The 13669-nt window shown below is 36.1% G+C and overlaps 1 protein-coding gene across 17 annotated transcripts in view; it reads right to left on the bottom strand.

The window, feature by feature from the left end:
* The window catches only part of SYNE1 (spectrin repeat containing nuclear envelope protein 1), a 286028-nt gene that overhangs the window by 41989 nt on the left and 230370 nt on the right, over window positions 1-13669 (bottom strand). For all 17 annotated transcript variants that reach the window (XM_048936121.1, XM_048936120.1, XM_048936124.1 and 14 more), the window contains 9 exons: window positions 12537-12670; window positions 10941-11145; window positions 9625-9807; window positions 8378-8524; window positions 7164-7318; window positions 6685-6832; window positions 2196-2290; window positions 1029-1263; window positions 67-261 (listed from right to left, as the gene is read on the bottom strand). In XM_048936121.1, coding sequence (XP_048792078.1) covers window positions 67-261; window positions 1029-1263; window positions 2196-2290; window positions 6685-6832; window positions 7164-7318; window positions 8378-8524; window positions 9625-9807; window positions 10941-11145; window positions 12537-12670 — 1497 coding nt within the window. The remainder of the gene's footprint in view (window positions 1-66; window positions 262-1028; window positions 1264-2195; window positions 2291-6684; window positions 6833-7163; window positions 7319-8377; window positions 8525-9624; window positions 9808-10940; window positions 11146-12536; window positions 12671-13669) is intronic.

Raw genomic sequence — 13669 nt, 5'->3', positions numbered from 1 at the left:
CTTTATCATGGTTCAGAATGAGAAACGGTGAACTTGAAAGTACAGAAAAAAATCTAATATACTTACTTTCAGTAATAAAGCAACCTGCTTCTTCTGTTCTTCCAGTTGGGTGCTAACTTTCTTCCATTGCTCCTGAATTTCTGTAAGCTCTGCCTGCAGGGCTGCTTCAGCTCCACTGTCAGCAGAGAGCAGCAATTGCTTCCCAGCTTCCACAGTCAGGATATAACTGCCTTGTTGCCTTAGGAGAACTTTCTCTTTAAGCTGCAAATACAAACAGTTTTTTTCTTGTCAACTTTTCGTCAGTTTCTTGTCAACTTTGTATTTTCTTTTGTAATGTTTTTGTGATGAGTAATTAATTACAACTCATCCTCAAGTCTGTACTTGACTAACTTTTATTTGATTGCATATCTTGACTAAAGCAGGAGCTGCAGCCCAAATGCTTTACCCTACCTTTTGTTTTGCCATCATCTACTGCAGCAGATCATTAGAAAATTTCTCCAAGAAGTTAAAGACATAGAAGACTTCTTTTTCTCCTCATTCATATCAGTATCTCAACTGATCTTGAGGAAAAACAGCTCTTTGAAAACTCATTATTCTTACAAGCTTTATCATTTATATAATATCTTCCAGTTAAAAAAGCTTGAAGACATCAAGCTGCTAAATAGTTAGTTAGCCTCACATGAAGATCACATCAGACATTCAAAGTATCTTTTTTGTTAGCAAGAAAACACTCCTCAAATTTGACATTATTGTGGCTCTTAAGACTGTTTCAATATGAGGTTAGTTAGTTACAAAGCAAAACCAGAAACAATCAAAGCTTGAGTTTTTTAAATTTGCCATTACATGCCATCAAAATGTTGCTTCTGAGACTATGACATTTTGAAAGAGCAACTGATATCTAATGTTGCTTTCTGTGAAGCAGAAAGTCTGAAACTAATGCACTTTCAAGCACCTTTTAAATAATAAAGGTGGTTAAAAATAAAATTTAAAAAAGGATGTTCTTTCCTCTTCAAATACACTGGACATACCTGCACTTCATCCAGCAATGCTCTGGCCTGCTGCAATGGGATAGGAGCATTTCCCAGACCACTCACTGGCTGACAGGATGTTTCCACCAGCCACTTGCGTAGTTTCTCTGCCATCTCCCTGTAGCGCTGCCACTGATGGATCTGGCTGTCAATAATCCCTCTCCTCTGCTGTGCCCGGCGAATTACTCCTTGCCACTGATTACTCAGAAGTGTCAGCTTCAGATTAAATTCATCCCTATTGTAAATTAATAAATAAAAATCTGCAGTAGCTTTCATACTTTATCTATTTATTTACTGAAATTAAGTGGAGAGGAGGGAATGTGAAGTGTTTTTTGTCTGCTAATTATTAAGCACTAGAAGAAAAGCACTGAACTCTCATGACAGTTGACTGAGGATGAGAACTCCACAGATCGTACACATGGATAATCAAAGGGATCCAATTATTAAGATTGAAAAAAAACCACAACTCTTTTACTTGCAACAAAAACTTAGTTCTTGCTAGATTAAATTATCCAAATTCGTAGGAGAGAATGAAGATTGCATGATTCACCCTGAGCTAGATCAAAGCAGGTGAAAAATATATGAAGGAGTATCAAGACTCTCATAACCCCCCGACAAGAAAATTCTAAAACTAAAACCATGATACCCTTAAGCAAAGCCACTACATATGCACAAGTGTTAATACAGTCACACTCCACTGATTTCTGGAATTATACAAAACAAAATCTCTGAGACAGAAATGAATTTCTTTTCAATTACATTTATGCTTCAGGTGATCTTCTCTGAGGTATGTCCGCAGCTGCCTCAAAGTGCATGTAACTGGCTGTAAATCAATTACTGCTGGGTCTTTTGGTGAAAGGTGTTTTGAAGTTCCATCAGAAAAGACATATGTGATTTATTTGACAGTACAAGACAAATCTTTATCAGAGAAGCAGCCTTAAGGCTGCTGCATTCCCAAATGCAAACACATCTACCCCATGGCATCCTAAAGAAAAGTCTTATTTAAAATCTAACTGATTAATAGTTTAACCACATCGACAGTAAAGCCTGCTTCAGAAGAGCATGACTTGAATGTTGACATCTTTTGCGACATTCTCTGTTCAGAAATCTCCCAATAATTTATTACTTCACACAGCCAGCAGCGGCAAAAAACACAACAATGTCTACCTGTCATCTACTTGTCCTTGTTCTAGGAGGTGCTGTCCATCAGAGATGATTGAATGCAAAATCTGCTGACGGCTGAACATCTCTGCCTGGAATAGCTGTTGCACAAGAGACAAGAATAGTATTATGGCTTCTAGTAACAATTATTAGTTCTTTGAGATTTTAAGAAGTTGTTTAAAAGCTAAATAGTATCAATGGAAGCTATGAATTATGTCTCTGAGTACAACTGTGACATCAGTATTATAATTTACAAGAATATCTATACAGAGTATCTATTGCATGAACATAAGAGCACATTTTATTTTCTCACAAGTTTAGGAGTATTCTAATGCTTTCCCTTCTTAAATTTAATTAACATTTGCAGGTTGGTGGAACAAACTTTTAATAGAATTTTATACGGTCAACAGAATTACTTTAAAACAAATGGTTGGCCAAGTTAATGTGGTGGAAATTCATTTTCCTTGTTTTCCAATTTAGTTTACATAGTTTAATCCTTTTATAACTCCTGAATTACTTAAACATTGCTTTATTTATGACCAAAAACTATCTAATTACTACTTATGCAAACACTGCTTAGGTACATTACACTTAAATTTATTTTTAGAAACATCTTTCCTTATTTTGGAACAATCTAGGCATCAATCGAGGACTAGACACATTCCATGCTCAAAAGGTTTTACAGAGAGATTCAAAGTATGAAGATCAATATGTTTTTTTCTTTTATTAGAAATGGTGTTCTAAATTGATATTTACCCTGCCTGAACTTAACCCAAGATTCTCCAAGTGAAATATCAACTGGCACCTGTGCAATTAGATTTTTCAAGAACACTGTATGTATTTCAGGACTACTACATGACATAGTAGTTTTTCAAAATGCAATTCTGTGTCTCCGAATCACTGAACAAGTTTTGACATTGTTATTCAATTCATGGATTTTCCTATAAAAAGAAACAGTGTTGCCTAGTTTTCTTGAAGATGCCTTTGATAGTGTTCTTTGAATACTTTGGCACTTGGGAATGACCAAGCCAAGAACAGAGGGAAAATAATATCTCTGTTGAGCAATTTCACCAAAACCACATACTACAGGTTTGAGAATTTCAGAAAGCTGAGTAAGAAGGAAGAAATTTCAGTTCCTATCACATCTATTTCTGTTGAGCTGAAAGGGCGTGGATCACAAGAGGCAAGTTTCTAACAGTATTGTTGAAAGATTCAACAGAACATAACTTTTAGGGTAAGAAAGGAGGAAGGAAAGAAAGGAGGAGGGAAAGAAAGAATTTTTTTTTTTTTTTTTTGAGAAGATGGTAATATATTTTATATTTTGAGAAGACAGATACAATAAATAAAAGGTTATCAAGCATGAGAAACTCTGCTTATAGAGGATGTATTCAAGTCCTGCACCAAATCAGATTCATTCCTCTAAAAATCTACTCGGTCGGTCCAGTCTTGTTCAACATTTTCATCAACGACCTTGATGAGGGGATAGTGGCCACCATCAGCAAGTTTGCTGATGACATGAAGTTGGGAGAATTGGCTGACACGCCTGAAGGCTGTGCTGCCATTCAGCGAGACCTAGACAGGCTGGAGACCTGGGCAGAAAAAAAAACGGATAAGGTTTAACAGAAGCAAGTGTAGATTCTTGCATCTGGGGAGGAATAATTCCATGCACCAGTACAGGTGGGGGGATGACCTGCTGGAGGGGAGCTCTGCGGAGAGGGACCTGGGTGTCCTGGTGGATGACAGGTTGGCCATGAGCCAGCAGTGTGCCCTTGTGGCCAAAAAGGCCAATGGCATCCTGGGGTGCATTAAAAAGAGCGTGACCAGCAGGTCGAGGGAGGTGATCCTCCCCCTCTACTCTGCCCTGGTAAGGCCTCATCTGGAGTACTGCGTCCAGTTCTGGGCTCCCCAGTACAAAAAAGACAGGGATCTCTTGGAAAGAGTCCAGTGGAGGGCCACGAAGATGGTGAAGGGCCTGGAGCATCTCTCCAATGAGGAAAGGCTGAGTGAACTGGGTCTGTTCAGGCTTGAGAAAAGAAGACTGAGAGGGGACCTGATCCAGGTCTATAAATATCTAAGGTGTGGGGGGCAGAATGGCGAGGCCAGACTGTTTTCAGTGGTGAGTGGAGACAGGACAAGGGGAAACGGCCGGAAACTGCAGCATACGAAGTTCTGCACAAACGTGCGCAAGCACTTCTTTACAGTGAGGTGACGGAGCACTGGAACAGGCTGCCCAGGGAGGTGGTGGAGTCTCCTTCTCTGGAGATGTTCAAGACCTGCCTGGATGCCTACCTGTGCTACCTGGTGTAGGGAACCTGCTTTGGCGGGGGGGTTGGACTCAATGATCTCTGGAGGTCCCTTCTAACCCCTACAATTCTGTGATTCTGTGATACTTGTTCTGTGCATGCAGATAAAAATACACAAAAATGAGATATTCTGTTATGTGGGACCACTTGTAATCCCAATTTCTTCTCGTATGCAGATTGCTATCAATAAAGAAATAGGAATTCAAAGAATCAGGAAAGGGGGGTAAGCATTGGAATACACAGTACCTGAACACTGAGGGGAAAAAATTTGGAAATGTATTGGCAAGCAACTCTTTTATTCTTTACCAGCACTTTCGCAAGTGCTTGTCTCAGTGCACTAGCACTGTGTAAGAGTCTCAAGTACCAAGTACCAGGTTTGCAGATGGACATCTGGACAATTGAAGAAGAATGACTACATGGTTGTCCTGAAAGAGTTATTTGACGCACATGCCAGAGTTAGCCATGATATTTGGAAAATTGTTTGAAAATTTCAGTAGGAAGTTATTTGGAAATAAGACCACTGATATGGCTGTAATCCTGTTAAAATAAGTACTAGCAAAATTAAGAGTCAGTACTGGAAAGCTGGTAACAGAACTGGATTCATCCTAACATCCATTCTGGGAATACATGTGGAAACAGTATTTTCTTATTATCTTCAAGAAAGTACAGAAAAACAATCTGGAAAATCCTCTCAAGAAATTTAGATTTGAAACTCTTGCAGCTGGGAAAAGTGGAAACTGATTTCTTCATGAGCATCAGAAGACACTGCAAAGAACACTGACCATGAAATATATTGAAATTACATAAAATGTCAAAAAACTTTGTGTTAAAAAAAAACAAACATTTTTCAACATTTTTTGTTGATGAAATGCAGCATTTAGCGAAATGGATATTCCTTCTCTACATTTTGAAAAGTGACTCTACATAGCTGAAAGAAGTAAAGCTTTTTCAGACTGCCTGAATAACACTAGCTGAAGCAGAACCAGGTTTTAACAGGGAATTAGTATAAGATCTCAAAGTATGTGCAACTGCATGCAAAAAGATCCTTGCTAACTCCTTTCAAGAATTATAGCTGTGATTGAAGATAACAACAGTAGTAAATAATCAATTTCTGAACATTTAAATCTCAAAAAGAGAGACATCACAAATTACAAAGATTCACTGTCCAGTTAATGCTGGTGGCACTGAGATGAAATGAAATAGATAAGATTTGCAAAAGCAAATGCGGTTAAATGCTAAAGCAAATGTATAATGAAGTAAGCAAAAAAAGATTGTAAAGTAATTTCTGCTATCAAACACCCATCCAAACACTGTCAGATATAAGACAAGGGGCAAAAGGACATGACTCCTCTGTGATCTTTCCTGAGTATCTTGGTATTTCAGCTGAAAAAAATGTGGGAAATGAAATATTGTTTGCCACATGGGAACTTTGGTATGAAAATTGATTTGTCTTACTTAATGTTCACCAAGATTCCTGGCAGTAACAATGTGGAGAAAAAATGTGCACTGCTCGACATCACCAAAGAATCTGCTAGGCATCCTTCTTTTTTCTCTGCAGCAAAAGCTAAGCTAGTTCTTAATCTCTCGTAAAAAGTCTGCAAACGACTCCAGCACAGAGGAAAGATCAAATCAATTTGCTCCAAGAAAACCAGGAACTGCTTCCAAAAGGAACACAAATGGAGGCAGCATGATGAGTTATATATCTCAGTTTTTGACAGAAAAGTCTTCCTTTAACATGTTTTTCAGATGCTGCGTATGTTGGTAATTTAATGGCAAATTAACAAAACCAGAATAAAACGAAAGAACAGAAATATCCAAGTAGGACTGAAGGCAAAGGGGCAAAACGTGTGAGGATAGTTATATCTTATGAGAAGACCAATAAAGCATTGATTCCTCTCGTGCAAATCAACCTGAAGCACACCACGTACAGAGAACAAGCATTTAGAGAAACAGCAATATATTGTATAAAAAAGGCAGACAGAAAACCAAGCCCTCCTCCTAACTGGCTAACACTGATATATTTGCATGCTGTTGTTTTTAAATGAAGATATATTCAAAAGATGATAGGAACGTAATTCAAAACCTACTATTATACTACTCCACAAAAGAATGCGAGTTCCAGTTATGTATAAATTGAATATTGATGTACTCTACATGGTTGTAATAATGCATAAATACACACAGTGACTTGCCTCATGTGCTCTCTGTTGCTCTAAAAGACTCTGGTAGTTTCCTGAAATCTCTGCTGCCAGCTTCTGTTCAGTCTGAACTAATAAATCCATCCAAGTTTCACATTTCTCCAAGAATGTCTGCTGCTGTAGCAAGAAAGACTGCAGCTTACTGGAAAAAAGAAAGATGAATCCAGGTGAGGTCTCCTGTTCTCACACACAGAACTGAGTCTTGCAATGAATTTTCAAGCAGTGAAAACAGTGCTGCTTTTTCACAGCCAGTTGCATGATTTATTTATTTAGGTAACACTAAACATATATATACATATATATAAATTCTTCCTCCTTATGTCAAATTCTGATTTGTGGCAAAATCACAACTCACTAGCTTCATTCTTTTCTCTTAAGTATACCAGAAGAGGAGGATTGTTTAATTAAAAAGTATACTTTTTAGCTATTATAATTTAAGAAAAAGCTATACAACAATCTATAGCTATTCCCACCTGAATCTCTCTGTAGCCTGAGACGAGATCAGAGACCACTGCCTGTTCAGGTTCTGGATTCTTTTGATTTCTTTATCATTCAGAGGAAGCCTGTAACCCAGCTCATTAAGACGGTCCAAATCTGGGGTCATGCTGCTGAACTTCAACATCTGACTCTGCAACAAGCAATAAAAGAGACAACAAGGAGATTTGATAATTACACTACTATACTACTATAGACTGAGCTAGCACTCAAATAAATTTGGAATGGCCTTGGTTGCCATTAGGCAGCAAAGTAACTCCTATGCCAGGGAAAAAATTCATTTCCAGTTTTCTGCCTCTTTAGTCTCAGGCCAGAAGAATTAAGATAATGCTTAAATAGGAAATGAGAAGTAAACTCAAATTTTGCTTGCATATATTGCTAAACTCAAAATACATGTCTCACAAATGCAAAAGTAGAACAGTGCCTGAAGCAAGCTTTTATCCTTGTTTCTTAACCTGAATGCTAGGCTAGCAAATCCACATTGAATTTATTCACCCTTTCAATAAATAAATAAATAATGTTTTACTGTACAGAAATATCCAGATCGTTAATTTAGGAAAATGTACATTTATTAGCATACCAAAAGTGGAATAACATGTATATTTAGTTAACTGTAAAAGAAATGTTAATTGAAGATTAAAATGAAAAAATATCAGCCTAGATGGCAAAAGCTATCAACTTCCTCTCAGAGCCTCTAAAAGAAAAAAAAAAAAAAAAAAAAAAAAAAAGGCCAAAACACAGAGATTAAGAGCTTAGAGATATATATTTCATTGTACACAGTATTCATCATAGTTCAGTCTAACAAGATACCAAAAAGGAATAGATGAGTTGGTTCTTGAATAGAATACAAATATTAATGAGTAAGGAACTTTGTACATTCAAAATAAGTTGAGAAAAGAATAAAATAATGGAACATCCCCCCCACCCCACCCCCAAATACTAATACTTCCACTCCCATTTTTGATTTGATATTCATTTTTATCTAAAGAGTCTGCTTTTCCTTTTCTTCTTTGTCCAGAGACATTGCAACAGTCACTTCCTGGCTGCCATCAAACTTCAAATTCCTCAGTCTTACTTTGCATGAGTAACAGTTCCTTAATATGTATAGAGAGTATATATGATATTTGTGCATACTATATGTAAATTAACCAGGCTAACATAAAAGAAGAACAATTTCTCATTTGTTACTCACTTTGAGTTCCTCCATCCTGCTCTGTATTGCTGAGAGATCAGATGCATGACCAGGATCCTGTCCTTTCAGTTTTGCTTCTGCTTCTGTTACCCAGGTCTCAAGATCTTGCAGGTTCTTAGCAAACGTTTGATAGTTCAATACACCAGCCTTCAATCAGAAATGTCCCAGGATTTAGTAACTTAAGCTACATATCATCCAGATTGCTGTTATGCTCCCGATTATTCTCATTATAGATATACAGCTATAATGAGATGTATTTGTAGCTATATATATATACAGCTATATAGGTGACAACAGGCTAGGAGCAATTGCAACTGTTGCACAGCTTACAGACTGCAGATATGTTGTGGTTTTTTTAAAATAAATTATTATTAATTTATCATAAAGACTTTGCTGTAATGCCTGTACCACGTGAGAAAATGAGATTTTTGATCATTGCAAAAAGGCAGCATTTCAGTACAAAGACTTCCTTATTCTAAGACATAATCTTCTCTAACTTCCTTTTATAAAAGTACTTCCTCAATTTATTTTGTGAACAAAGAGAACCACTAGTTTCTGTTATTGAAATTTCAAATGAAAAAATCTGCCTTCTGTTTTGTTTTGTTACATTAATGATCACATTCTAGACAACACTGAATTTCTTGGCATATCCTCTGTCACCTAAACAGAAGCTACTACCTTATTGCCTTCTCATCCATATAATTCCCTGAATGAACACGTTCTGCTACTCCGTCTTTGTACTTTAGTGCCAAGTACTTTGTACTTTAGTGACAGAAGCAATTAGCAACATCTAATGTACAGGCTTTGAGACAAATCATAGGTGTCAGTATGGTCACCAGTGTTAGTAGGAATTACTGCTACACACTTGTTTTGAATCTTCCATCATTTGTTTTAACACTAAAGAACAAGCTGGGAAGAGAGGAGTCTGTCTGTGGGAAAGCAGTAGTAGTGAATCCAGACATTAGCACTACTATTGTCTTCACAAAGAATGTAGCCTTGGCATTCCAGATACATGCGTTCCCCTGTGAGATTTGCTATCCACTTCCCAAAACATGGACCTTCTTACAAGGTCTCTGTATTTCACTTCAGCATATTTTCTACTTTCTGCTTTGGCTTCTAGGAAAGTCTGGAAAATGCAGATGAACAGGTAACATTACTCTCTTTTCCCAGGTGGCTTTGGGTAATCTAGGTATTTTCAGGATCAACAGGATGAAAAGGTGCAAAAATTGAAAGCCCTCTCTGCATACCTGAAGTACAGTTTGTTGCTTGCATAGAGCTTGTTCTAGGGCTAATAGATTCTGGTTTAGAGACAGCTGATCAGACTGTATAGCTGCTGCTGCTGAGGCCTCCACCCGGCTTTTTAACTCCTCTCCCAGTTCCTGAAGAACAATCAGTGAATCCTGTGCTGTCTTTATATCAGCAAGAAGGTCCTGTGGCAACACAATGAATAAAGACATGAATAGTTAACCTGACACTCAGCCCATGCTATTCTGTCTTGTTATAAAGAATAAACAAAATGAATAAACACCACCTTTGCGTAAAGAATTTATATTTACTACAGTATTTCAATGCAAAAATGTCCACTGGTACTCTGCAAACAAAGGAAATGATATACAGAATTAAAATTCTTGAATTATGTATGTGCAGAGGAACAGAAAAAAGTGACTGTTCAGCTGTCACTGAGTAAGCCAGAGTTACTGATGAGGCAACACTTGTTGAAAAGAATACTTCAGATTTACTGATATGTTGGTCCTAAGCAGTGGCAACTCTCACTGTGGATCAACTGAGGTCTGAGTAGGCCTCCCTTTTTATCCTATTATGAATTACCAGGAAAGATTAAATATTAACTTTTGTAAATTGTGTAATGTAATGGATAAAGAATGTGACATCATGACAAAGTAAATATCAGACTGAACTATCAGAATTGCCAGTCAGGCAGATTATAGCAGCAAATGTTCAAAAAAAACTCACTAACAGGTCAATTTTTCTCTTTGCAATTATTTTTCTTACCCTAAGACAAATACAATTTTAATTTTTAAAAAATTTAAAATTAAATTAACCAAAACATATCAAAATGTAAGTAATCACAGACAGAAGATAAACTATTAAACATATTTTTGAAAATGGAAGAACATCAAGGAAGAATGTAAATGACATCCAGAAAACACCTCTCTTTTCATTCAGAAAAAGTGATTAGCCTTGACTAGTGGAAATACAGACAAAGGCTTCTATGTTTCTGGCTACAGTAAAAAACTCAGTGGATTTGGTAGAGAGCTAAATCAAGAAACCTTTTGGTAAGTGGGGATTAAGACTAAATAAGTGACAGAAGTTATCCATCTTCTCCAGAGAGATGACTTCAGAAAAAGATTCTGAAAAAACAAAGCATCAAGGAATAGAGATTTGGGTAGTAGAGGTAAAACTCTCTCTTGCAAATATGAGATCCTTCAGCAAAAGGAAATAACTTTGTATGCAAGCTTCCAATACATCAACTACATTGTTTAGTAACTGTTTTGACTTTTAGCTCACAGAGATGTGAAAAAGCGTAAAGCTTAAGTAAACATACATTGCAGTCTTGAATCCAGGTGGTTACTTCATCATCAGCAATTTCTTTACTAGTGGCACTCTTCAACAATTCATTGGTCTGATCTTCTCGTAAATGGACAGTAGAAGAGCACTGCTGGTAACAGTCCTTGTACCTCTGCCACAGCTGAAGGAGACCTTTACTGGAATGTAGTCGCTCTGCAATCTCTTGTATAAGGTTATTCCATCTGTTCAAGAGATCAGACAAGTAACCTAAGCCTAGTAGTCCATTTATACCTGCCCCACTTCCTTGCTGCTGTTGACTTAGTGTTGTGGCTTTTCAGAAATTTGGTAATGATCCAGATTATCAGACATCAGGGACAAAAAAGTAATCAAATAAATATGTTGATATGACATTCTGACATATTATGCTAGGTCTGGTGCTGCATATTAACGTTTGAGGTCAAAGATTGATGGCACTTTTTGAAGTGAATCTCCTGCTATTTTCACTTGGCACAGTTGGGTTTGTCACAGAAAGCCAGTCACGACTGGCCATGAACTGCAAGCACCAGATTCCATCAAAGCCTGAGAGGCCCAAACCAGGTGTAAATATGAAACCATACATTCTGCAGCAGTTTACTTCCAAACTCTCATAGAACTGTTCTAGATTACATAGAACATAAATTCATAAACCCCTATTCTAATTCCTCCTTGAATTACTGGCTCTAATGGCACTCTTTAAAAGTTACTTTCTCAAATGTAATGTTTCTGCCAAATTTTCTCATTATTTAATTACTAAGGGACAACACAGTATTTTCAATTGTAGATAAAAAGATCAGTAAAGTGATTTATTTATTTATTTATTTTTTTTCAGTCATTACTACCGGTTCCATTAAATCTTTCAGTATCATTTCTTCACAATTCCTATTTCCAGTACAGATGAACCAAAGGAAGTTAGGCATGATTATGTTTTTCCAAAAAAAAAAACCAAACCAAACCAAACCAAAACAAAACAAACAAAAAAAAAAAACCAAAAAACAAAAAACAAAACAAACAAACAAAAAAAAAACCAACCAACAAAATAAACCAAACACCCAAGCCCAAACTCGACAGTTTTCCCACCCAAATTGGGAATTTTTAATCTTGGAATTCATTTTCTGTAGCTCCACTGAGTAAATCTTCAGACTGGTTCTAGTCTGGATTCAAAGTTGGGAAAGCTGTTTGCACAGTACTGGCAAAAACTTAAATCTTATAAAGAGTCTGTCGCACTATTCCTACAACTGGAAATTGTAAGCTGAATCCTAGAGAAATTGATACGTGCAGCAAACCAAACTTGTCACAGACTTTCAAAACTTTAAGTGCAGCATTATTGTCTAGCATGGGATTCATCTTTGTTGATGACTTGACTGCAGCCGTGCACAGAACAAAGCTACAGACAGTAAGGCCCAAGTCCTTTGCTAGAGAAAACAATCTTGCATTAGTTATTTGTGACAAAATGAGACAGTTATTCACTAGCAAAAGGAACAACAACAAGAAACAAAAATAAAAATACATAAAATAGCAAATAAAAATAAAAATGATTGAGTAAACTGAGTACATGAATCTAAAATGTACAGTTCAACTAAAGTATGTTTTCTACCTCATATTCACTTCCTTCAAAGTGTTGGTAAGGGTTTCAGTCACTGGTGGGTGACATTCTTTCAATAGCTGATTGGTCATTGAACCAAATTTCTGTAAGCTATTTTCTTGTTTTTCCAGTTCATCTTGTAGGCTCTAAAATATATAGAAAAATAAAATCACAGGAAGTATTTCAAATGTTATATGATGTACAAATGCTTTAAAATGTTATGTATCAATTACACCGTACGGATTATGAACGTAAAACTAGATGTCTTGTGTTTTGCCTAACTAGAAAGTTGTTTAATGTAAAGACTGTTTCTAGCTCTATCTAACCCAGTAGGCAGGTGTAGCAAAAACTACATTTTTTACCCAATTATTCTAAAAAAGTAACAGTTTTATAAAAGAAATTATGCTAAGCAAATACTTTTGCAAAGACTGCATAAGTGCATGGAACTCCTTCAGAAATAAAGTAAACTCATGAAAGATATTAAATTAAATCACATTTCCTGTCTAGAACTAGATGAAAAAATAACAGCATTAAAAACAAATGAAAATAAAAATAAAAAATGAAAAAGGTTTATTACAAAAATATGGTTATTGGTCTTTGACTTAATTCATAAACCCAATATCTTCAAAATAAAAGTGATTTTTTTGTACTTTTTTTTTTTTTTTTGCCAACACTTCTCTGATAAGCAATAAATAAATACATAAATGAAAACATAGAGGATTGGCTATAAAGCGTGTTAACAGATGTTCTTTATATCTCAGTTAAGAAAGTTTGATCTTCCAATCACACAAAATATTTAAATGATAATGCAAACTTAAATTTGCTGGTAAATATTATCAGTGCAAGTCCTTGTTACTTTAAAAATCTGGAAATCTTTGCATAATTACTTTTGATTTTTGTAAGCTGAGAACATCTTTCTTTGAAGCAAAAGCTTGATCTATCTAAACTTGATCCACACTGACATAATTTTATAAAAGGAGTTTCAGTATTTGGAACTCTTATAGCTCAGAATATAAACAACATCACCAGTGTACTAGGAAAACAACTATCACTATTTTATTTATTTAGAAAAATGAAAAAAAAAATGCAATGGCCATTAGATAAAGCATCATCTAAATGCCTCACATTGTCAACGTACTAGTATC

The sequence above is a fragment of the Lagopus muta genome, chromosome 2 (assembly GCF_023343835.1).
Source record: "Lagopus muta isolate bLagMut1 chromosome 2, bLagMut1 primary, whole genome shotgun sequence".
Taxonomy (NCBI): Eukaryota; Metazoa; Chordata; class Aves; order Galliformes; family Phasianidae; genus Lagopus; species Lagopus muta.
The sequence above is the reverse complement of the archived record's forward strand: the minus strand, read 5'-3'. Positions and strand labels throughout refer to the sequence as shown.